The sequence below is a fragment of the Aspergillus lentulus genome (assembly GCF_001445615.1).
Source record: "Aspergillus lentulus DNA, contig: Alt04, strain: IFM 54703, whole genome shotgun sequence".
In the NCBI taxonomy this organism is placed as follows: domain Eukaryota; kingdom Fungi; phylum Ascomycota; class Eurotiomycetes; order Eurotiales; family Aspergillaceae; genus Aspergillus; species Aspergillus lentulus.
In genome coordinates this window covers 1,472,876-1,497,337 of record NW_028322122.1, presented here as the reverse complement: position 1 = coordinate 1,497,337, position 24,462 = coordinate 1,472,876, and the positions used below count along the sequence as shown (strand labels likewise).

Genomic DNA, 24,462 nt, shown 5'->3' with positions numbered 1-24,462 from the left:
TGATAATGGCAGTAATCCTAGGTATCTATCCTAGGGATCTTCGTGAGCAATGACCCTCTTCTGGCGCAGAATAAAGATACTCGAATCAATTGGAAATTAAAAAAAAAAAAAAAAAAAGGGACAGATAAATAAATAAAGCTCTCAGATCATTCCACGCAATATTTTTAGGAAGCTATTGAGCGAGTCTGAAAAAGAAAACCGAAGTCCTGACTCTTGACAATGAAGATAAGCGGGGTTGCTCCGCCTCTAGTAGCGCGGCGAGACCCCATGACGAAGAATGATGATACTTCGACACAACTCTAATAGCGCTTAGGATGGATTTTGGGAAAATATTTCCCTATTGGCTCTTTGCATGATCGTTTGTTAAGCTCCAAGGCGACCTTGATTGAAATCATGCGAACGGCAACTCCTAAGTGTCAAGCTTTGGTGAGCTTGTTCAGTGGCATCCAGCTCCCCACACTCCATTACCTCCATATCGCTGTCACCCAAGGAGTCCAGTAAAGACTCCACCTATGGGGGAGTTATCTAAGTCCTTCTCTTCCGAGTCTTTGACATACCATCAATCAAGCATTGTCCGGGCTAGGATGTCGGGCTACGTTAATTAGCCCTGTGCGCACACCTGTGTACGGGTCTTTCAAATCAAAATAGCATGAAAACGACCAGTATAGATGTAAAGGATTAGTTAGTTCAAATTTACAAGTAAGCTCTTCCCCAGGAGAAATGGCCGGTACGGGGTTTTTCAAGGACCCGATCGTCGAAAAGTCCAGTAAGATCCCTTCACAAACACAGAAACGGGCATGGGGTTTCAGTTGATATTGCCAGTATCATTAGCAGCCAGAAGCCTTGGGAAGATTTGTGATTAGCCAAGGAAAGTCGTAAAGTCCTGCAATCATGCACCTGTCGAATGCCCAATCCCCGGAATAGAGCTCCATCCTGGACCTGCAAGCAAGAGATTGTAGTCACACCGTATCCGGAATTTCACCCCTCAACACGGATGTAGGAAAGTCACTTCATCTTGAGATCCGTATGGTATGTTTTGCGATTCGGTCCCAGGTGATCGAATGCTTTGGTAAAGGTGCGGGCATCCCAGTAAAAGGAAACAATTATGTAGAAAGTCATGGAACAAACGAAGCGAGACTGAATGGGTATCCGCCATGTATGCAACACAATCGGAGCAGAAAATTAGATCCTACCAGTATCCACGGCGGTCATAAGGTGGATAGTCGCCTCTTGGAGGAGTCCGAGGACGTCCGTAGGGTCTCGGTGCCATGTATGGGTCATCATAGTGACGGGGAGGTGGTGGAGGCCGGGCATCATAGGGGTCATCGTAAGGACGACGAGGAGGGGGATAGTCTTCAATCCGAGGTCGAGGAGGGGTGCGACGGCCGTAGCCGTCACGTTCATAATAGTCCCGGCGGAGCGGAACAGGTGAGCGTTCCCTGTAATGGGCGCGGGGGCTGTAACCGCGAGGCGCGGGGAATCTCCTGTCGTACTCATCGATAGGAGGATAACTGCGGCGGGGTGAGCGGGACCGATATGGATCACGGAAAATGCGGTCGTCGTGAGGTTGAATCTGGAAGCAAACAATTAGGAATCCTGGTTCGTATGACATGTCCTGGCGAGGTCCTTACATCGGCGACACAGCTCACTCGGGAGCCCTTGAACTCTCGTCCATCAAGCTTATCGATGGCAGTTTTCAGGTCAGCTGCAGTCTCGAATTCAACGAACCTTGGTTCTGTGTTAACGATTGGAAAATTATCATCCGTGACATTTCAAGCTTCACCCACCCTCTTCCTTGTTCGCGGCCAGTCTCCGAGTAGACAACGTCCAGACCAGATTGACGTGCAAAATCTTTCAGGTCCTATATGATCCAGCGGTAAGAATTGGCTCCCAAATGAGTGTAGACCCCAGTCAAACCCCGGTAATGCAAGAATGCCAGGAGAAGGTGAACAAAAACAAAAGAGACACGAATCATTGCAGGGACGGAAGAGGAACAGGTCACATGTCGATCCAAGGGCTCCAAAGCTTTAAGTCCGCGGTGGTCACACTGTCATCCATAGAAAAGGAAACTGTGGACATCCGGATTGCGACTGGGACTGGGACGTCTGAATGTTCTTGATACATGCCGAGGCCATGTCACAAGCAAACAGGTTCTATGAGCTTGAAATATCGATATTGACTTTGGGCCTCATGGATCCTGGGCTCGAGTTCCTGGAAGCCGAAGTACAGAGATTGGGAAAATAGAAGGCTCATGTAACGCTGGGTGGCCAGGTTGCGTGGTATCCAGGAGGTCCAAAATAGAAGGAGAGATGGTCTGCTAACCTGCCAGCTTGTTTCCGGGAGACCAGAAACCAACATGCGGAAAATCGTACGACGGGGACGAGGCATGTTAGGGCGATCCGGGGGGCCAGGGAAATTTTCTTTGCGGCGTGGTCCACGCGCAAACTGGACTGTAAGTCGCTCGCCTTTGAAGTCGCTACCGTCTGTTTATAGATCAGTCAAGCAGATACGTCAATCATCTGCATCGACAACTTACGAAATGCTAGATGGTGGATTGTCAGCCAGGTGATCCTGTCCGAAGTGAAGGCAGGGCTGCTCAGGGAAATCTTACCAGGAACGACATCTCTAGCATCCATCGCATCCTCGTACTCGATGAACCCGAATCCGTTCATCAACTTGATCTCTGTGATCTTCCCGGAGCCATGGCTACTAAAGTGTTCCTCGATGTCCTGTTTGGTCACTGAATAAAAGCAACAACGACGCCACCACGGGCGCCATCGGCAAAAGTCAGCTCATCGCAACACAAGTAACAAGCAGTCTAAAATGCACAAGGTTAAACTGCCAAAAGAAAGCTATATCCGTAGTCGTTGGGGTGCTGCAGGCCGGGAAATATGGAGATTCAGGATGAGGGAGATGCTTGTTCGCCCTCATATCCCCATGTCCAAGGACAAACGAAGATCCCAGGAAACAGTTCGGAGACCCATGAGGGTTATGGGAAGACCAGGTGGTCCAAAAGGGTCTCTCCTAGTGGATTTGGAAGGCGCGAGCTGACGGTATACAGAATCCAGGTTGAAACAGACGGGGATATCTCCTAGGAAAGGATAGATTTGATGAAGGCCTGCATACCGTTGCGGGGAAGATTCCCGAGATAAAGTCGGGTGGAGGAAACCTCAGTCATGGCGGTTAGACAGCAGAACGATTCTGACTTCCGTTGGACTTGTGGTGGCCAAAACGATCCAGGTCAGAAAGGAGACGAGCGGAATATCAGGAGTCCTGGGTTCAGATAGTCGCGTTCCTGAGATTAGTATGGCAGTGTATTCCTGTTATCCCGCGCAGTGGAAGGGCAGAATCTCCAGATGTGGCTCGTACGACGGGCTGGAAAGCGGAAACCGGACCAGGTTGGAAGGACGGAGTAGCTGCTAGATATAATCAGGTCAATATATCCGGTGAGAAAAAACAGTGAGATGAAAGAGAGGTAGTTGAGAGGATGGATGAGAGCGAAAACTGCGAGGTTGAAGGAGAAAGAGAGTCGAGACGAGGGTGGAGGTCGGTTTGACCGCCAGACCGAGAGTACTAGAGAGGTACGTACCTGCGATCACCAACAGTCTATCCAGTCTTTCCCTAGCTAAGTAAATTGTCCGCCAATCAGTAAACTAGGTGGTTCTGGGGTGGGCAGGGCTGTGTTTCTTCCAGTCAGTTTTCTCTCTTCTAACGATGGACGAAACAATGCGAGCAATAATCGAGCAATAATCGATCAATAAGAAGTGGCCGGCCCGCCTCACTTTGATGATCCACGTGGCTCCGCCCGAATTGCCTTGAGAACTCTTAACAGCCTCACTTATATTACTCACTAGAATTGTAAAGTCCAATCTGTTCTGCTTGACGAAACCGATCAAAACTCGACGGAAAGCAAATGTTGTGAACATAGCGGCAGATAGGAGGGTATTATCTGAGAACCTAGGTACTAGCTATAATTTCTGCCAGATCCATGGTCTGCCATCACTGGAAACATCATGGCTATTTCCATGGTTCAGCTCGCCACTCCCCGCGGGGCTCAACTTCAGCGTCAAAGATCAATCTGGGTCTCGGAAGTTCTCATATCGTGCTGCTGCTAAGTGAGAATTTGTCGAGAGAGAGAGATACGTAAAATTTCTACTCCGTATGCAGTGTGGGAATGCGAGACTGTTGATACTTGTATATCTAACCAACCTGTACATTTCATGTACGCTGAGTTTTGTATATCCTTTTGTATAGTACAAACATAACCCAAGAGAGAAACTTGTCAGTAGAAACAAGATGTCAACAGAGGGAAAGGATGCTCTAATCCGTAAAATTGATCGGCGGAAGTCCGCGGAGGATGAGCTCGAAATATCCATTTTAAATGACACAGAAACAGGTGAAGACGAAGAAAATGAAAGAAAAATTACAGTGGGTATGAGCTTATGTCTTAAAGTATTTAGGGCCTTCTCCGCCCTGGGGTGTTTGCCAATTGATATCCTGCGTCGGTACCTTGATATCACACGTCTTGCAGTGGATACAGCTGTGCGTGGTTAGCATCTGCATGAGGAAAAAGAAAAATGCGCGTAGAGCCAAGACTTACTTTTGGGCATTGATTTGGAAGCGAACGCCGTGCTGCTTGGTTGGATCCTCGACGTACTCGTAGACGCCAGCAGGACAGAATCTGTTTTCAACGCCTTGGTACTTCGGCCAAGCGATGTCCGTATGCTTGTCCCAATCAGCGACCTGCAAATGGACAGGCTGGTCCTCCTCGTGGTTCGTTCCGGTTCGGCTCACACTGGTCAGGATATCGAAGCTGATTACGCCGTCAGGTTTGGGGTATTCGATCTTTCTACATTCAGATGCCGATTTGGTGGATGCTGCATCTGTACCGTGGTGCTTGAGTGTCCAGGGTGTTTTACCGCGGAACAAGAAGGCTTCTAAGCCGGAGTAGAGGATACCGCCGTAGAGACCGAGCGGCGATTTGAAGGAGGGCCGCATATTGCGCACTTCGTACAACTCCTTCCAGATCGAGGACTTTCGGAGAGCATCCTCGTATTCGAAAAGGAAGACAGTACCGTCGTTGTCATTCTGCAAAGCATTGAAGGTAGCCTCCGCTGCCAACATGCCCGATTTCATAGCCGAATGAGTGCCCTTGATTTTGGGAACGTTCAAGAAGCCAGCAGTGTCACCGATAAGAGCGCCTCCTGGGAAAGCACATTTAGGAATCGACTGGAAGCCACCCTCGTTGAGTGCCCTAGCACCATAGGAGATGCATTTGCCGCCCTCCAAAACCTCCCTGAACAAGGGGTGGTGCTTGAGCTTCTGGAACTCTCCGTAAGGTGAAAGCCACGGGTTGGGATAGTCCAAACCAACCACCAACCCAATGCTGACCAAGTTCTCTCCAAAATGGTACATCCAGGCACCACCGTAGGTGTCCGAAGGAAGCGGGTATCCCATAGAATGCACGATTTCTCCCGACTTGAACTTTTCCGGTTGAATCTCCCACACTTCCTTCAACCCGATACCGTAAGTCTGGGGTTGACTATCGCGTCTGAGGTCGTACTTCTTGATCACCTGCTTCGTTAAACTACCATGGCAGCCCTCGGCGAGTAGAGTGACACGAGCATGGAACTCCATACCCCGCTCAAAATTGTCCTTGGGCTTGCCGTCCCGACCAACACCAAGATCGTTCGTCGCAACGCCGAGGACGGAGCCATCCGAATTGTAGACCAACTCGCTAGCAGCAAATCCAGGGTAAATCTCGACACCCAATTCCTCAGCTCGCTCACCCAACCACTTCGTCAGCTCGTTCAGACTGACAATGTAGTTGCCATGATTGTTCATTTGGGGTGGGGCGGGAATCGGGAACGACGAGTTCTTGGTCAAAAAGCGCATCTTGTCCTCCCGCGCTGGTGTTGCGCCCTCAAATCGTGATGGATTCTCCTCAGACAACCAATCGGGCAGAAGCTCATTCATTGCAGTTGGTTGGAGAACATTGCCTGAAAGTATATGCGCGCCCAGCTCTCCCGCTTTTTCCAGCAAAATCACACGGAACTCCTCGTTTCCAGCCTCGTTTGCGAGTTGCTTTAGTCGGATAGCTGCCGCGAGACCGGCAGGACCTGCGATGGTGAAGAGATCGAGTCAGCCATCAAACCGCTGAGTAGCCACGAATAGCTGGCAACCACGAAAGCTCTTACCGCCACCAACAATGCAAACGTCCACCTCATCCGACTCCCTTTCTACTTGACGGGGATCGAACTGATCATGGTCATCTGCAAACCTTGTCGAAAGCGACTGCGAAAATGCCCGAGTTTGACCGAGTAGTTGTCTCTGAGAGAAAAGCGCGGTGTGGCGGGCCGAGTGCCTAGCGGACACTGCTCTCCTATTCCGAACAGCCGTAGCAACAGTCGAAAAGGATGAAGCGGCTCTATTCAGTTGTGCGCGATTGGTTTGCAACTCGCGCCTCAAGATAGGCAAGACGGCTCCTTTTGAAGCCATTGCGATATCGGAGAAAATTGCAACAGGGGATTCAAACTGCCACTTTCAGTACCTCTGAAGTTTACAGACAATGACCAGACATGGTAATTTAGCCTTTCCAAGAAGAAAATCTCGGAGAAGATATTAATCACAGAAGATGCCCTGTGAACAACCCGAGTATGACTTAAAGGCTATGGTGGGACTTTCGTGGGATGGCCGAATTTGGCGGTGGACATTCAAGTTGGCAGTACCCGAGGTAAGCTCAGCCAATGGGAATTTCGGCGATGGGAATCATCCTCATCCCTCCTCGTCTTTCCGCTGGTAAACTGTTCATTCCGTCGGAAGCCGAATCAAACAGTGGACATGAACACTACGTAGGTGAAGAGCTTCGTTTGCTCACGCAGTATGAAACTGATGGTTTGAAGATGGTTCATGACGTGCGTCCCTCTCTACAGAGCAAATTACCTAAACTCGCTTCTTAGTGCCGGTTCCCAGGCAACACGAGGCTCTGCGAAGGAATCACATGAAAGACGCATGAGGCTGAACATGTCCGAATGACAAGCATCTGACCATTTACCTTTCGGGAGGAGAAGGTATGTACAGACTACTTTACTCCGTACTATCCTCCGATATCATGTAAGGTTCTACACGTGGCTGAAGAGAAGATTCGGATAATGAAGATGAGAAGCAGAACAGGATAGGCCCAGATGATACCTTCTCACTCCGCACTTGAGATGTTGATTAGGATGGTAGAAATACGGGGTCGCCGACCGTATAACATCACGGCCTAAGTTCATACACCCCGTGTCTTGGCTTATACGCAGGTCAGCACAAGCCTGTATACCGATACTGATCTGATATATTGGATAATGTCAACAACTTCCGTAGCGTCCATGTATTATCTAGGCTTGATTTGACAGAGGGAAAATAAGGAAATCAGTTGATGTTCAATTACCGAGTTCTCCACGGAGACTTGCTCATTAATGTGATTTCATCATTTAACTTCTATTGATATTAAGTCCGGAGTAGGAGAAGGACGATCGGACCAAGGCAGAAGAGCCTTAATTTAGTCAAGCTGGTGGATCACGAATCGTGACTCGTGATATCTGGGGATAGATAAGTCCGCGTCCAGGCTCCAGTCTGGAGGGGAATAAACCATGAAACACCTCACGAACCGCCAGGACCTGTCAACTGCTCAAGGGCTAGTGGTTAGAAGGCTCGTCCTTTTTTTACTTTCGATCCATCTCAGCTCAAACTTCAGCAATGGAAAGTACTTTGAAGTCCGATTGTTGGGTCAAGCCACCATCATCCGGAGTAGACAGGTCAACAACCTCGTAAACAAGGAAGGACAGGTAGGAAATCATGGACGGAACACTCGTACCAAAATGACGACCAGTGCGAAAAGAAAAGACTTTTGTTCATTTGCCATCCGCTAAAGCGGCACGACAGGAGGCGCGTCGCGAGGGAAACCCACAGAGAGCGACATGCATTCTTATTTGTTGAGCAGGTATGGATGAATGGATGCAGTGGGTCTGACGAGCAGTTGCAGGAGCGACGCGGACTGGGCAACAGCCAGTGGCTGCAACCATGGTGAAAGGGATGTCTGATGAACAGCCAAACAGAGCGTGTACAGCGTGGTGGGGCTTCCAAAGAAAATGTGCTTGATGGGTCTCACATTCAACCAACCAGAAATGGCAGAATGGCGCTTGCTGGGATGAAGGAGAGAGAAGCCACTCAGTCTCGAGGATTTGGCCACCCCGGAAGGCGCTAGTGGAACGCTAAGTCACAAACAGATGCCCCAAAGCAGCCAAACCCATGGATGGAAACGACCTCCATCGCTGCTTTTGCCGCCACCGCCCGGCCCAGCCTCCCCTGACGCCAGCACTCTCGGGCGCTGTGAGTCAGCCTATATAAAGGCCCAACCTCCCACTTTCCTGTTGCTCTTGGAATTTTGACCCTGGTCTTGGCACCGCCCGGAACGCCGAAACTAATCTTCCAGTCGCCTTCTTCCCGACGACCAACCTCTCCTCCCTCCCCTCTCTCTCCACACTCGTATAGAGTCGCAGAGTTCCGCTATTTTCAGCATAGTATTCTCTGCTTCTTTGGCCTGAAGAATTCCGGGAAGAAGCCTAATAAGACGGCTCAGAAGAAAGGAAAAATTTCTTCCGCGCAGTTTCAGTAACATCACTGAAACACGAAGTTTGCAGCCTCAGGTGTGCATCTTCGCCACTCTCTTTCAAGAACGCAGATAGACATCTCCAATACCCAAAAGGGAAACCAAAACCAAGAAAAAAAAAAGTTGTTTGCTTGACCTGAAGAAAAGCTTTGCTCTTTCACGTGCTTCTGTCACTGTCCATTCTCTCACTTGCACTTGTTTTGTGCTACTGCATAAGTGTGACTAGGAAACACTTGATTGTGCTTTTCTAGTATCTCATCATCTCGCTGGTGTTGAGCTTTCCTCTGGTTGGTTTTGCCTCTTGTCATCTCCACCAGACCTATCTTGCTGCTGTTCGTCTATCGACTCCTCACTTCGAGCTTGAGTTGAGCTAAGGCAGCATTGCTGTAGGGGAGACATTGAGTTGTTCATCTCCCACAAAGGGTGAGGCTCACTTTTTTTTCCTCCTCCTGCGCCTACAAAAATATTCACTGTTACAACACATCGTCACCCACCATTCCCATATCTTCTTCGCCACCTCATTTCTGATTTATCTCCTCCCACCTCCCTCGCCCCCCTGTCCATATTGTGGCATGAATTCTTGTGAACATCTATCTCTTTGGCTTTTGACTGACTCGGTCTTCTGAGAGGATAGACTGCCGTCTACAAGCTCTTTGGCTCGCGACTTTACCTCGCATATCTACTTCAGTTTCGGCTGGTCTACAGCTCGAGTATTTCTCTTGCTCACGTCGCAATGGAATCTCTCACGACCCATCCTTCTACCGCGCAGCAGGCCCGGGCCTTCACTTCCCCCGCTTCTCTGTCCTTTCCCGGTGGTGCCGGTGATTTGACACCTCCGTCTTCTGAAAAAGAAGGAAACATGGCGATTGGCGCTCAGGGTGCGAATGGAACTGTGAACGGCCATCAGCAGGGAGGAAATGCCGTCAACGGCAATGGGGTGACGCCCACTACTCCCGCTGCGACTCCTGGTGCCAATGCTCCGGGAAGTGGTATCGTGCCTACCTTGCAGTGAGTATACTCTTGCTGTTTTTCTGGATCACCAGAATGCTGAACAAGGATTTTCTCTTCAAGAAACATCGTTGCTACTGTCAACCTTGACTGCCGCTTGGATTTGAAGACTATCGCGCTTCACGCGCGAAATGCAGAGTACAACCCAAAGGTATTAACTTCCACACCTCCCTGAGCTGGTCATATCAGGGTACAGTGTGGGCTGAACTGCTTTTATAATAGCGTTTCGCGGCCGTGATCATGCGTATCCGGGAACCGAAAACTACCGCACTGATCTTCGCCTCCGGCAAGATGGTCGTTACTGGTGCGAAGTCCGAAGACGATTCCAAGCTCGCATCCAGAAAGTACGCGCGTATCATCCAGAAACTGGGCTTCAATGCCAAGTTCACCGACTTCAAGATCCAGAACATCGTCGGCTCCTGTGACATCAAGTTCCCTATTCGCCTGGAGGGTCTTGCTAGTCGCCATCACAACTTCAGTTCTTACGAACCTGAGCTTTTCCCTGGTCTCATCTATCGTATGATGAAGCCCAAGATCGTCCTCTTGATTTTCGTCAGTGGAAAGATCGTTTTGACCGGCGCCAAAGTCCGTGAAGAGATCTATCAGGCGTTCGAACTGATCTATCCTGTGCTTTCTGGTATGGTTATTTTTTTTTTTCTCTTTGAAGCAGAACTATATGCTAACGATTCGATCAGATTTCCGCAAGGTCTAAGAGCCTCATCGCGGCATATCGGTCAGCAGATGAAGATCACCCACTTCATATCCTTCACACATTCCCACCTGTATTAACACTTCTTTTTTTCCTTTTGAGAGGTTCATAGGGATGGGTGGTCTTTTCAGTCCCTTTTGCTGAGACCTCGCTTATGATGATTTTCATGCTAGCATTTGTACGGCGTTCTAGCGATTCGGACCCTTCTGCCCCATGGTCGTTGTTCCCTGTTTCACCAAATATTGCAAATGTTTACAATTAGATAGTAGCACAATCCGCGGACTCGGGGGGCGGTACTGTGCGCTGGTCGAATGGTTGCCTCCTTTCTAATATGTGGTCGTGTTCTTCGCCTATTGGCTTGAACCCTCCCTGGCTTTGTCCAGTATGAGGTTGCTCTCTGTTTTATGAGCTCGTGGGATATGGACGAAAAGAAAATGATGCCGCACTCGATTAGACTACGCCATTCTTAGGAATGAAATGAAGAGGTAGTCAATACTTTTATTCCTTACTTTCAAGAGTAGTATAAAAATGTGTAAAGAGTTTCTCCTAATAATCATAGTCCCCGTACAGCTCTCAAACTGTGAACCTTCTAGGGGGCTTATTCGATGGTAGATACCCTTTCTCCACAGAAATGGTGTTACTAGGTAGTATCAGGATGTCCCCCTTTTCGTTGCCCTCTCAGATTACTGCTTCTTGAACGAGATATGCCAGGACGATGGATCAATCATCTACTGATCTATTCTTACATATACGGTGGTATAGCTTATGTACAGGACGAAAGAGCTATCATAAAACACTCTTCCTGGGAGCTTTCGTACTCTTAGCCAACTGCTCCATCAGGAGGAGCCCCTGCTCCCCGGATCTGCTCCCGTCGCCTTCGAACGCGCTCTGGTCGACCTTGACCGGCCACTTCCACAGATTGCGCAGCTCAGGCTCGAGCTTTCCTTCGATCGCGTCAACGACTTTGTCGCCCAGAACAGGGAAGAACTTGTATGCGTGACCGCTGCCGCCAGTTGCGAGGAACAAGCCTGCGTAGTCGGGATGGTAGTCGACGATGAAGTCGCCGGTGGGTCTGGATACAGTTTCCTTGTGTTAGCCGTCACATAATTTTGGAGATGGTAAAGAAAGTGGTTCCTTACGTGTCGGTGTACCAGCACACGCGGGTTGTGACGAACTCACGCTCCGCGAAGCTGGGAAGTAGCTCCTTGAGCGCTGTTCTGAAGGCTTCCTGGCCCTCCAGAGGGACCGGGACGCCGTTCTCCGGCAGACTGACTTGCATAGTGACGCCGTTGCCGCCGGGGATGGGGACCGCCTTGGGGTTCTGGTAGCCGTAGGCGTGGCGGGCGATCTTGAGGAGGTTATTTCGAGGCGGGATTATGAAGATGCCGTTGGCGAAATTGAGGACGGTGGGGATGTTCTCTAGTCGGCGCTGTTCCTCGTCTGAGATGCGCAGGTATGCCAGTGCTTGGCCGGTTGAGATGGCCCTGCCGCGGAGGTCGACAAGCTTACCTGTCCAGGCGCCTGTGGCGAGGACGACAAGATCGGCCGTGAGTGTTGTGCCGTCCGTCAAGACGACACCGGTGACTCTGCGCTGGGAGGTGGCGCTCTGGCTATCGGCAAGCAGGAGCCTGTCGACCTCGCCGGTTTTGAAGACCACCTTTCCCTGTTCGTCCAGAAGCTTCTTTGCGAATCGCACGCCTGCTGCGGCGTCTGCCCAGCCCGAGCCCCAGTTGATGTATCCCCCCGCTACATTCAACTCCTTGCCATATTCTGGCACGATCCGCATCACATCAGCTGCCGACGGGAGTAGTTCGACCTTGTCGCCCTCCAACTGCTTGACATTGTAGTAGCTCTTGGTCGCATAGTTTTTCGCCTTCTCACTGCCAGGCGTCCAGACGAGCATCAGACCGTTCTGCGTGTAGCGACCTTCCTTTCCCCATTCGGTGTTGCGCCAGTGGTCAATGGCGGCAGCAGCGAGTTTCGCGTAGACGGGGTGTGAATAATCGGCGCGGATGATTCGTGAACTGTCGACGGAGGAGCCATGCGGGTTAGGAATCGTAGGGGATTGTTCCAGCAGGGTTATTTGACAGTCTTGGAATCGTTGCGACAACGATAGGGCGGTCGACACTATATGCGGTCAGTTCCCGATGTGTCAGGGTCACGGAATGCAATTGACGAAGGGAATATAGCAGTCACACAAATCAAAATAGGAACGATGAATATTAATCGACTCCTTTGTCATGATCAGGGAATATCATTTCATCTTCTATTTTCAGGTAACAATTGCAATAGTCCAAGCAAAATCGAAGGACTCACAGCCAAATACACCTCCACCCACGATAAGGATCTTTTGAGGGAGCGCCATGTCTTCCTCAAACCAAGGTCTTCGCTGCAGTATCTACTCTTTCCCAATTGACCAACAAATTGAAGAAGATCGCGAGAGAGCCAAAGGGAAAGAAATCCGCCCTTGGAGGCGAGAATCACCCCTCTTAATGTGGGATGCGGAGAAGTCCAGAGTCTATAGTAATTAGCACCAGATAAGAGCCGGCCCGGTTCCGACGGTCGGATGTCACTTTTTGAAACCTCACGCCCTGCCGTTCTTGGCCTGACCAGTCAGTTGTCAACAGAGATAGACTCCGGATAATACCACTATCAATTTTGATTGGAGGTGATTGCGCATTGTCTATATGTTTCACCCTTAACGGTCATGCAATATTTGAGCTTCGATGGATAGAGCACCGCAGAGGAATGGAACCAAATCACTGCCCTGATACCACGAAAACTCGTTGAGGCCTATCACCTTAGGCGAGAAAATCCGGCAGACCTAGTCCGATAGACTTATTATCACTCGCAATCATGAGTGTATCCCGAGCAGGCCGAGCAGCCATGAAGAAGGCTAAAGTGCCTGTGTCCGGTCCCAAGATCCCGACTGTAGAAAGACCAAGGTCAGTACGATGTAGAATGGGATTTCATCCTTATCCTCTGTCATCTTCCAATCTCTTCCATTTCCTGGATCCAGACATCTAACTTAGAGTAGCTCCAACCGTCCAGCGGCTCCTGTGCTGCCGAAGCGGGCCAACCCTCATTTATTGAATCTCAAGCCCGAGCCTGAGACCCCTCGACTGTCTCCACGAGCCATGACTGTTCTGGGAGTCACAGCGCTCACCATCAGCACCTACTGCGGCTATCTCTACGCTTCCTACAGGCGGGAGGTAACCAACGCGCGGTCGCTTGATGTTCCCGAGGATGTATCAGACCGGTACAACCGCACCGCACCCAACTTTGACGCTGAAGTCGAAATGTCAGAGAAGGTGATGCGTATGGCCAAGAAACGACAGAACCTTGTCCGGAGGTCACGCGGAGATGTCTTGGAGGTGAGCTGCGGTACTGGTCGGAACCTGGAGTACTACGATCTGGGGGAAAGACGCGGTTTTGATGAAGATGGGAAAGCAGTGGTCCGAGGCTGTCGCTCCGTCACCTTTGTCGATCTCAGCCCGCAAATGATAGAAGTCGCACGCAGCAAGTTCGAGAAACTCCATCCGAACTTCAAGAATGTGACCTTCCGTGCGCAGGATGCAAAGGACGTCGTTCCCCCATCGGCGGGAGCGAAGCCAGCATACTACGATACCATCGTGCAGACCATGGGATTATGCTCGATGCCGGATCCTGTAGGCACCCTGCGCCATTTGGGTTCGATTACAGAACCACACAAGGGGCAGATATTGCTGCTCGAGCATGGTCGGTCATACTACGACTGGCTAAACAAAATCTTAGACAATCTGGCCCCCGCGCACGCAGACCGGCATGGGTGCTGGTGGAATCGGGATATTGGCGAGATTGTTCGGCAAAGTGGGTTGGAAATCGTGGAGGAGAAACGGTGGCACTTTGGGACAACCTGGAAGTATGTCCTGAGGCCGGTACGTGAAAGTCAAGATGCTAAGCAATGACGATCGGGATGCATTGGCATAATTGGCATAACATTGTATATTAGATAGACTTGAGTCTGTACGATATATAACTATATGAAAGACAAGTAATGGCGCATGACATGGCTCCGGAGTCGATCATTGCATCAATATGCGGTCAAACATCTGTTGATATGCTAGATTTCTTTGATAAGCGGTTTATAGTACTAATTGGCTATTCGAACGAGTTACGAAATCTGAATCGTAGCAAACTCTGACATGATAAGATGGAGCAAGAGGTTGTAGACGGAGTTCTCAACCCCCTCACACTATATATAAATCATGACGTCTTCCTTTCGTTTCGGAGGAGCTCGTCTAGGTGTTTGACAACGTATACCACCGCCGATCAACTTAATAGAGTGGAATAGAACTTCTACGGTGGAGTCTCTCGACGGTCTATGGAGTTACGGAGCAGTTTGGGCTCTTTAGGACGGGAATACTCCAAAATGAGGTCAAGATGGCGTTGCCAAATGCATCACATATGCGGGGTACACGGAGTCTTGGTGAAAGTATGTATCTTGTTTAGCGAGCTTAGAGTTTCCACCGGGGAACCCATCTGGATTCTGGATTGGGGCCGATGGGCATGATTCTAGGCGCTTGATCCAATGATATAGCTGGTATTTGGTTAATAGGATGGCTATGTGCTCATATTTGAGACATTGGTTTCATTGGGATGTGTCATGGTGATCCTGAGGGAAGACTTGACAGGTCAATCATCTCCGAGAGAGAAACCACACGTAGGAGATAAGTACTCCATAACATCTTGATAGCACTAGTTGAGCGAGAAGTTCGTTCTATTCGTGGACCTGTCGTTCCACATGTACGGAGTTGCTGACATAGACGCTGTTTGATATGACCTTGACAGAGGGTGTGTACCCCTCTATCCCTCTTCCTGAAGCGCAGATCTCGGGGTAGATACGCCATACATGCGTCAATAAACAATGCAATATCGATGCAAATGATGTATGTAAGTAGATGGTAGATACTCATACAGCGAAGTCTAATATGTGTGGTTAAGCAAGGACGATGTACGTTAACGGTCTGCGCTGTAGATTAAGCATAGCTGCATGAGGAACACCTCCTAGCGAGATAGAGATAATACCCTAGAGTATCTTGATCGCAATGTGGCTGTCTCCATTGATTATCCCTAAAGCGACAAAAGCTTTCAGATAAGCATAATCATAAATCTCCTTTGTCGCATCAGCGAGATACTCAAGTGCGTGAGGCTCTAAGCATAGAATAGGAGGTGTGATGTGGTAGCTTGGCAACAAATAACGACAGGGATGCTTGGAATGTGTGTACTAGGTACTCTGCGCATCCCTTGCCGCCCCGCTGATACATATCACATTGCATCTAGGCACCCATTTGAAACTGGGGTAGTACCGGCCGAAGTGAACATTCTCCAACCTCCTTGTTGTTTTGACCTTACGATCAACCGTTACCACAGAAATTTGTCCTATCCATTTGAAAGACAGTCTATCTACGGAATACTCATCGGTCTGGTTTTCAGCAGGCTTGAAGATTAACGTACGGAGTAGGAAGGGCGATATCATCCGAGAGCTATACTTTTCGAGCCAACACAATACGAGAGTAACAGGGTCTCAGCATCAAAAAGCAAGGAGCGGGCAAGCCACTGGCAACTGGCAACTGGCTATTTGCGACACTCGACAACCCAATTCCGGAAATCTGGAAAGTGTAAAAATCATGACAAGCCTCACTGTGGCCCATCCGATTGGATTTTCTTCCACTCTGCTGCATAGCTCGGAGTTTGCTCCATCGTCGACAATTTTATTCGCTATTTGATGTCCAAAACGGCGCCGCTAGGAACGCGTGGTCACATCTCGAATCCACTTTTCTGGATGGGAAGCTCTTTAGAATCCCCCATTCCACTCGTTTGAATTTCTCTTAGATTCCATTTTGTTTCTTGGTTAGTCCCGAAATCAACATACTACGCGCTAATGCTGGCTCAAGCCTTCCTCCTTTCTCCATTTCCTTTTTTCCCTCTTCCCTGTATCGACTTTCTGTATGGACCGTGGACATCGCCTTTCTAACCTCCGTCGGTCCTTGAAAACCACGGAACCAAGCAAGCTATGATGCATTCACTGACTAAAATTCCCATGGAGATTCGCCGCCATATATGTCATACGAGCTTGTGATTGGGGAGCTTCAAAGATATGAGCATAACTTCTGTTTAGCAAAAGGTAAACAACCGACGATCGGAGAATGCTCATCTATCGAGTCGGTCAAGAGGCAAGTCTACACTACCGTAGTACCCAGCAACTATCTAAGATGTTGGCAAGCCAATGCCTCTCTATAGAGTTAGCCTGTGTGGACGTGAGCTGGCTCAATAATAGTGGTTAGTATCGGGGCTATGAAGGTAACTGGCATACTTCTTGTTTGTTTTCCATCTGTCCAAAAGGAAAAATCTCTGCGCAGCAACCAGGAGTGCTGGACCGTCTTCAGCTGGTCTAGCTGCCAGCGCGGGAGCCTAGAAAGCAATACGTAGCTACCCGATTCGCCTCTTTGCTCGCTCCATGATGGTGCATAACTCCACCATGGAGCCCATGCAGAACCATAGATGATCCTAACCTCCTTTCACCAATCAGATAGTCAGCCATTTTTGCTAGTCGTCATACTCACATGGCTGGCCCCACTGTACTTTTGCCCCTTTGGTCACTTGCGTGTGAATCTGTTGATCCATCTTCAGAAATTCAGATAGATACTACTGTGTAGACAGACATCCAAACGCACATACAACCACCGCCAGGCGGTTTTGCCCAGGAACAGCTATGGCGGTGAAGCCTTGATGACCATCTAGGCTCATTCTCCTGCTCTAGCTTGTGTCAATACTGTTGGACTAGCGCAACTTGAGGACATATCTAGTAATAATAAGAGGATGTACTATTACGGAGGTACGGAGGTACGGAGGTACGGAAGAATTGAAGAACAATCCCAGGTTTCGGCCATTTGCTTTTCTTCTTCTTGCTCCGTAGTCGGTACCATACATAAGGTAGGCAAGCATTCCTGTTGGAATAAAATAGTAAAGAAAAGGCCGGCCCATCTTCTGCCAATCCAATCAACGCCACCCTGAAGCACCCGCCCTGATTTTTTTTTTTTTTTTTTTTCCGCCCTTTTTTCCTACTTTTTCTCCCTTTCGTAAATCGTTAGAAGAAAATCTCTAGGGAAAAATACCAAACTCCACTCGGTCTTCACACCCTTTTCCATCTTGCCCTTTCTATTTTCCCTTTTGGAAACAATTGTTAATTGTTTCCTCTCATCGCCCCATAACAATCATAATTCTTGGGATCAACTGGCCAACGAGCTGCCCTCTGAATACTCTTCCCTTTCTGCTTGTCTCCCGCCCATCCCGACATCTCATCATCGCCATCACCTCCATCCATCCTATCTAGCTACTCCCTCTCTCTCCTTTCCTGCCCCCTTCCCGTAAACTGCTTCCCATCTCGTTCTCCATCCTTCTACTTTACTACTATCCTCGCTCGTGTGTTATCATCTGTTATCATCGTTGTTAATCATCTACTCTATATTAACGCTTTATTGTCGTTGATTCAAGTAATATTACTTCGCATCGCTTCCTTTTAATATCCGAACTGTATTTTGTTTGGTGGTTCGTTACTACTATACCATACCCATATCTCTCACCTTGCTTCACTGATTATTCTTCCACCCCGTATATTACTTTCTCCATCCACAAGTCTATTTCCACACATTATGCCTTACAATACTCGCCGCAAGTCGTTGTCTCTCCCTTCGCTGGGTATTCATCTTCCCAATTCATCTCGTCGGTCCCCTTCTGCGTCGAAACAGCCGCACGCGACCGACGATCAATTGCCGCCATCTAAAAAAGTAAAGAGGTCGCACGACTCGGTATCATCATCACCAGAGCCTTCGCCATCCTCGAATTCTTCCACAGATGCAAAGGACCAGCAAACAATACGGCCGAACGGAAGGCGCGGAATTTATGAGCATACGCCACCTCCGTCCCCTACGGACGGAACCGCTGCGCCCAAGATCGACACAGAAGGTATCAACGATGACATCGTCGTGGGCGTGATTGAGCAACTAGAGAAGACCGGGAATCGCCCTCACCTTGTTAAAGAGCTCGCAGCCATTCTCGTTACCCTCAACGAGAATGTCGCAAAGTACGCCGTCCCCTACTCTTCAAACCGTCCTGTGCTTGGAAGCTAACAGTCTCGCTTTTGCATCTAGCTCCGCCAATCCCGCTGCTCTCCTGTCTTCGCGACTAGGCACCTATATGAAGCGCCCTTGGACTGCCCTGGCGCCGTGCCCTATTGCAAAGGAATTAATTCCTATACATCCGCGCAAAGTGTATTACTACCTCACGACATTACCGCGTCGGCCTATTCCCGAGAACTCGGATGATGTGATCATTCCAGGTGTGGATGGGAAAGACTTCACGCCCAGCGTTTCCAACGCTGACCTGGATAATGAGGAGATGTTGGCACGGGAACGATCGCTTAGTCCCGAGGTCGACCTGTCCTCTCCTGATTTTGAGGAAGAGAATATCGATCGTAGTGCAGGACGCCCTGGCCACAGTTTCAGCGAACATCACAGCCATGCGCGCCTCATGCATTCAAATCGCGCCGCATCCCCGCCGCTGGAGGGCGATGAGAAGGAGTTCACGCAGACTGCCAGTGCTGTTCGCGAGCGGGCCTCGGAGCAGAAAGCAGCCACGGAGAAGTCCTCTGCTCTCTCGGATGCCCTCAGCGAGTTGGAAAACGGAGTCATGAGCATTTCGGAGACCTCAGTCGAAAACAGTCCTCTTTCCTCTATCAACGAGGAGCGCCTGCCGGATCACGAGGACAGCGATTACTTCTCACATGGAAACTACCAGGTCCAACAGCGGTTCCAGCAGCAGCTGGAGCTGGATCAACTTGATACCGATGATGTGGCTGCGTCGGCCCTCTTCGGTACCTCGCCTTCCCCGTCGCTCGCGTCGGTCGCATCGTCGCTCTCGTCAGGGACGAGTGCCGCGTCCGATGACGGTCTTGAAGTTGAGGACCGTGCGACTGTCCTCGCCAGTGCTCCCCAGATCAGCCTTCCCGAAGATCCTAGTGTTCGCTCGGTCTCGACCCTGAAGCGATCTATTGACATGTTAAATAGTGAGCTTCCAGATATTGAGATGAAGATGTCGGAGCTAGCTGAGCAGGAAGACAAATTGGTGCTGCCTGGGAGAATCCAGGATATGGATATGGACATGGTCTTTGATTCGTGGCGAGAGCTGCAGAATCCGGAGACTGTAGAAGTCGACGAGCTCGACGAGATGTTCGGTGAGATCTGAACATCTCGTGAGCAGTCCAATCGCCAGTCGCGATAGATTAACCTCTCGCCGGGCTGACTGCGACGGTCCACAATCCATCGTATGCATTGCAGAGCCTATGGCTCTTTGCATGCATCCCACCGATGTTACTGCGTCCGTCGGAATTTGTTTTTATTTCTCCACTCCGCAAAGACGAATCCTCCCTCTACGTTCTCGCACCCTGTGGCTGCGAGGGATATCCTTGTTATAACGTTATACTCCCGTTGTCTGTTTAATGGGCGTCCTACCTTCCTCGTTTGCTGGGTCTCTGCGCCTTCCCACTTAGGTGGCCAATGAGCCGGCTTCACTGTACATATATCTATCGTGTTTTTGGGTTTCCGTTATACGGCGGTTCGAATATTCCCCAGCTGGTCTTGATGTATCTATGTCTTTCCTATGTTCTTTTCAATCCCAATTTGTGGAAGAAAGGTTATTTTGCGCTTCATGCAAAAAGCAAAGAGGAAAGAAGCATTTCTCAAAGAGAAGAAACGGTTAAAGGAAAATGGGAGGAAGCGAGATGCGTTTGATGGTTTGATGCCTCTCTTATGTATGTTATCTAAATGAAACATCATCACAAAACATGATCATCTCTATTCTCCTCTAAGCTATCGTTGAAGGGAAACAGTATTATATCTCATGATGTCTCATCCCTAGTCTATTACTATATCTCTATCTCTATATTCTGTTGCGAGGGGGGCGCTTATCTAATCCTGCATCAACATGGAAAAGGAATCAGAGTTCAGAATCATTCGTGATTATGGGATCCCTTTCCAGGCGCTCCCTCCTTCTTTGCCTCTCTAATCTCAATCCTGCTCTCGGGGAGGAGGAGTAAGACCCTAGCTGTCATCCCCTCTCGGATCTCCCTCTTGTCCTCCGAAAGAGTGAACTCGGTCCAGAAGATAACTAAGTACTGCTTTTTCGATCGTCCGCCATCTGATTGGCGCCTTGTTTCTTCTGCTTCCACTCCACATTTTTGTCAGTAGTAATAATAGGCAGTGATCCTTCGTCTGTGTTCCCTTTCTTCTGCCGTTCGGATCTCTTTTCCCTTGTCTCAGTTTCCCCTGGCTCTTTTCGCTGGCTCTTCGCGGGCTGTTTTTACGAGCTCTTTTCGCCATTATAACATACTCCACGAATGGCAGTGATTTGGCCTGTTTATTAACCTCCTCGTTTTCATACTGGTCCTGAAACAGGGTCGTCGGCTTAGAATTGCTACAAAATGCCCATTCTATCGTTGACCGCTCTAGACTATTGTGGAACAGAGTCTTGATACCAAGACGCAAACACCTGTAGCCAAGACTTTCCTCGACCAACTCACCTGGTCAAACTTCTCCGGATCTACATCATACTACTTCTGTGCACGAGTTCAATCGTCGCCTCCGGAGAGGGGAGACCAGCATGGAGAACGCTCCCTCCAGTATCCCCGAGTCGGGAAGTGCCGCGATGCGGGGCCAGATGCCTTTACATCCGCCACCACAACAGCCCGATCGCAAAGAAAACGCTGCGATCAACTCAATGCCAGCTGTCGCGCCAAAAGACTCCTCCTACATGCAGCAGATCGCAAACCCCTCGTCGCTAGGTCCCAATCGATCCGGAGCGAATGAAAGTGCAAATGCGAAAGTCGCGATCCCCAGACAGCGCTCGACTGTAGCCCCGCGCTACAGTCGCCGTGTGCCGCGAGCATGTGAAACCTGCCGAGCACGAAAGACGAAATGCAGCGGTGATACTCCTATATGCAGGCAGTGTAAAGAGCTGAGGGTCACGTGTCGATATCCGGTGTCATGGAGGGAGAAGACAAAAGGGTACGTCGTGGGTCTGTCGTGTTGTGTGGGCTTACAACTGATTCGTATTTTTTTGCCACGGATGCAGGCAGTTGGATATATTGTCGGTCAAGACTCAAGACTATGAAAATCTCTTGCGAGAGATTGGGAGCGTGGCGGATAGTCGAACTTCGGAGCGTATCAAGAGCACGCTGGACAAAGTAAGAGCCTACGGCGATTTTCCTTGAGGAGTCTTCACTTGACCGCGATTGCCCCTGCTGATTACCCGACTGTCAATTAGTATAATGGAGAGAGCAATAGCCAGGAGAGTTCCTCGAATGATCCGCAGTCTTCGTTGACGCCCCAGGAGGAAGAAATGGAGCAGGATGAACCGCCATCGTCCCCTTCGTCGATTGGTTCGCTAGACGCGATCGATAGGGTGGAAGAAGATTTGAATCGGAGTGAGACCTCGAGGGCTACAGGGTACATAGGCAAGAATTCGGAGCTCACCTGGATGCAGAGGGTACGGCGGGAGGCTGAGCAACGCGTTCGGAAACAGTCAGGAGCATCGGATACGAAGCCTGAGGGTGACTTTGCTGTGCATGCCGTGAACTATCACCTAGATGACATGGATATCACCGTTCCGGGCCCCGTACAAGTGTACTGGATGCCACCACGCCATGTGGCGGACCAACTTTTCGAAGACTACTTGACTACAGTTCACCCATTCTTCCCGATCATCAGTCGCACGCTGTTTAGCGCGCAGTATAGGGTTTTTTTCGAAAGCGCAGCGCGGCCTGGTGACAAATGGTTGGCCATTTTGAACATGATTTTCGCTATTGCATCCAAGCATGCGCATCTTACACAGGCACCTTGGCGCGGAGACGAACGTGATCATCTTGTGTATCTGACACGGGCTCGCATCCTCAGCATGAATGGTGATACGCTTTTCAATCATCCTGACCTGCAGCAGGTACAGGTTGAAGGTCTTATTGCGTTTTATCTTCTTGCATCGGATCAGATCAACCGGTGAGTACTATAGCACCCAATTCCAGCTGTCTTGTTGTGACTGACCCTTCCAGAGCGTGGAGAATTGCGTCTTTGGCTGTTCGATCTGGTATTGCTCTCGGGATCAATATGAAGAACACCAGCGAGACGACTCCCGATATATCCAAAGAGGCACGTTATAAGGTCTGGTGGTGTCTGTATACGTTCGAGCATATGCTTGGGGTCATGACGGGCAGGTCAACCTGTATCCTAGATGGTGTCTGTACGACGCCTATGCCCCTGCCCTTCGATGAGGAGCAGCTACGGGAGCCCTTTGCGGCCAAGCTTTTGGCGGATCAAGATATGCGGCAGGCGTATATCGGATCAGCGATGGCAAGTTCGTACGTTCGTCAAACGCCCTTGAATCCACCGGGTGGCAGAGATGCTCAAGTCACGGACAAGCCACGGGACGCCCGATGGTTAAAGAGTCAGCCTCCGAGCCGGGCCTTGTGCTATCTGTTCTACACCGACCTGGCAGTGATCAGTCAGGAGATTGTCAATAGGGTCTACTCGCCAGATTGCGTCAACACACCGTGGGCCCATATTGAGAATCGTATTGGGGAGCTTCGAGCGAGAATCGACCGCTGGTATCACACTCTTCCCGAGGTGTTTGACTTTGCCCGCAAGATGGCCGAGGAGGATCAAGAACTGCTTCGTTTGAAACTTTTCCTCGCGTTTCAGTTCCACAGTGCTCGGATCACTCTTGGACGACCATGTCTGTGCCGTCGTGACGCACGTCCGAGAGATCCGAGCAAAAAGCCGACTTTTAGTCACAGCATGGCTGAGGTATCGCTCGAGTCCGCGCTTCGGATGCTCGAATTGCTACCCGACGAGCCCAACGCCATTAAGCTTTATCAAATCTGTCCCTGGTGGTGCATATTGCACTACTTGATGCAGGCCGCGACTGTTCTTCTACTCGAGTTATCCTTCGGCAACATCCATATGCCTGAGGAGGAGCCGCATTTCTTGGCGGCCGCCAAAAAGGCCGTTCGCTGGCTCTATGCGATGTCCGAGTGCAGCGCAGCATCACGGCGTGCATGGCAGCTGTGTGATGGCAATCTCCGGCGGATCGCTTGCGGCATGAACTACGACGTCAGCGACATGCCCGAGTCTGCCTATGAGACGAGACCAGCCCAGCCCCTGAGCATGCAACCCCAGGGCTCCAATCACCAAAACGCCAATCTGACATCCACACCCATGTTCTATGATGCCACGGACGACAGTCTTCTAAATCCCACTGCCGCCGGCGGGTCCCAGGGAACCTACCAATACTTCCAGAATCCGCATCCATCTACGGTTTCGCATTCTCAAATGATCCCCAGCCTTGATCTGCTGTCCTCGGCCAGCAGCAATCCTCCCGGAGGCGATGCCTTTTTCCCTTATGACCCGATCAGCGGGGAATTCATCCGATCGTTCTTCCCGGCGGCCGCCGACGAGGAACCATGGACGCATTAATGACACCTGTAATGTATTGGCCGTCTACTCTTTCCTTTTCTTCATCAATCACAGGCCACTAGTTTGTCTTCATGTTCCATTCCAAGTTAATGGCCACCTGACCTAACGAATATCTTCACACTGCCTATTCTTACGCCAAAGCAATTCCTTTCTGTTTCTGCGCACGATTTTCTTCGCTTTGGAGTTCAGCTGCGGCGTTGACTTTTGAGAGGGACGCAGCCAATTTGCGGATAGAAGTCATGATTGGGCGAGTATGGGTTGGCACGGGGGCTGGGCTGGAGTTTCAGTGATTTCACCTTGGGAGCCTAAGCTAGGCTTGTCTTTATGATGTCTTACGATGGATGCGTCATGAGCCGTGGGTAGTATGAACAGACTGATACCATGAGGGACATGATCACGTGTATGGCGTACAGCGTGCAACGGAATAATATCGGATACATTTCTGGGAATGTAGCCAATTCGAACTAGCAAAAATGACAGTAAACGAGTATTTGTCATTGTATAGGCAGATAGATATGTACATGAGAGAA

At 49.9% G+C, this 24,462-nt stretch overlaps 6 protein-coding genes across 6 annotated transcripts; 4 read left to right on the top strand and 2 right to left on the bottom strand.

Moving 5' to 3' along the window:
- Positions 1-1,189: 1,189 nt before the first annotated feature.
- ALT_1770 (putative electron transfer flavoprotein-ubiquinone oxidoreductase, mitochondrial) lies at positions 1,190-6,498 on the bottom strand (the record flags this gene model as incomplete). Its single annotated transcript, XM_089599213.1, has 8 exons — positions 1,190-1,573; positions 1,632-1,728; positions 1,788-1,861; positions 2,323-2,483; positions 2,537-2,729; positions 4,510-4,540; positions 4,601-6,119; positions 6,198-6,498. The coding sequence occupies 8 exons, from the start codon at positions 6,496-6,498 to the stop codon at positions 1,190-1,192; spliced, it is 2,760 nt and encodes a 919-aa protein (XP_089456359.1).
- Positions 6,499-9,386: 2,888 nt separating this feature from the next.
- On the top strand, positions 9,387-10,373 carry ALT_1769 (TBP family protein; the record flags this gene model as incomplete). Its single annotated transcript, XM_033562052.1, has 4 exons — positions 9,387-9,661; positions 9,725-9,812; positions 9,884-10,298; positions 10,357-10,373. 4 exons carry the CDS (start codon positions 9,387-9,389, stop codon positions 10,371-10,373), a joined length of 795 nt encoding a protein of 264 aa, XP_033417943.1.
- A 783-nt stretch (positions 10,374-11,156) lies between these two features.
- Positions 11,157-12,735, bottom strand: ALT_1768 (NAD(P)/FAD-dependent oxidoreductase; the record flags this gene model as incomplete). The annotated part of the gene is made up of 3 exons (XM_033562053.1): positions 11,157-11,442; positions 11,510-12,497; positions 12,687-12,735. 3 exons carry the CDS (start codon positions 12,733-12,735, stop codon positions 11,157-11,159), a joined length of 1,323 nt encoding a protein of 440 aa, XP_033417944.1.
- A 491-nt stretch (positions 12,736-13,226) lies between these two features.
- On the top strand, positions 13,227-14,317 carry ALT_1767 (class I SAM-dependent methyltransferase; the record flags this gene model as incomplete). The annotated part of the gene is made up of 2 exons (XM_033562054.2): positions 13,227-13,315; positions 13,408-14,317. The coding sequence occupies 2 exons, from the start codon at positions 13,227-13,229 to the stop codon at positions 14,315-14,317; spliced, it is 999 nt and encodes a 332-aa protein (XP_033417945.2).
- A 3,747-nt stretch (positions 14,318-18,064) lies between these two features.
- ALT_1766 (uncharacterized protein) lies at positions 18,065-19,655 on the top strand (the record flags this gene model as incomplete). The annotated part of the gene is made up of 2 exons (XM_033562055.2): positions 18,065-18,495; positions 18,563-19,655. 2 exons carry the CDS (start codon positions 18,065-18,067, stop codon positions 19,653-19,655), a joined length of 1,524 nt encoding a protein of 507 aa, XP_033417946.2.
- Positions 19,656-21,068: 1,413 nt separating this feature from the next.
- On the top strand, positions 21,069-23,932 carry ALT_1765 (Zn(II)2Cys6 transcription factor; the record flags this gene model as incomplete). Its single annotated transcript, XM_033562056.2, has 4 exons — positions 21,069-21,472; positions 21,540-21,651; positions 21,732-22,459; positions 22,513-23,932. The coding sequence occupies 4 exons, from the start codon at positions 21,069-21,071 to the stop codon at positions 23,930-23,932; spliced, it is 2,664 nt and encodes an 887-aa protein (XP_033417947.2).
- Positions 23,933-24,462: the final 530 nt, after the last annotated feature.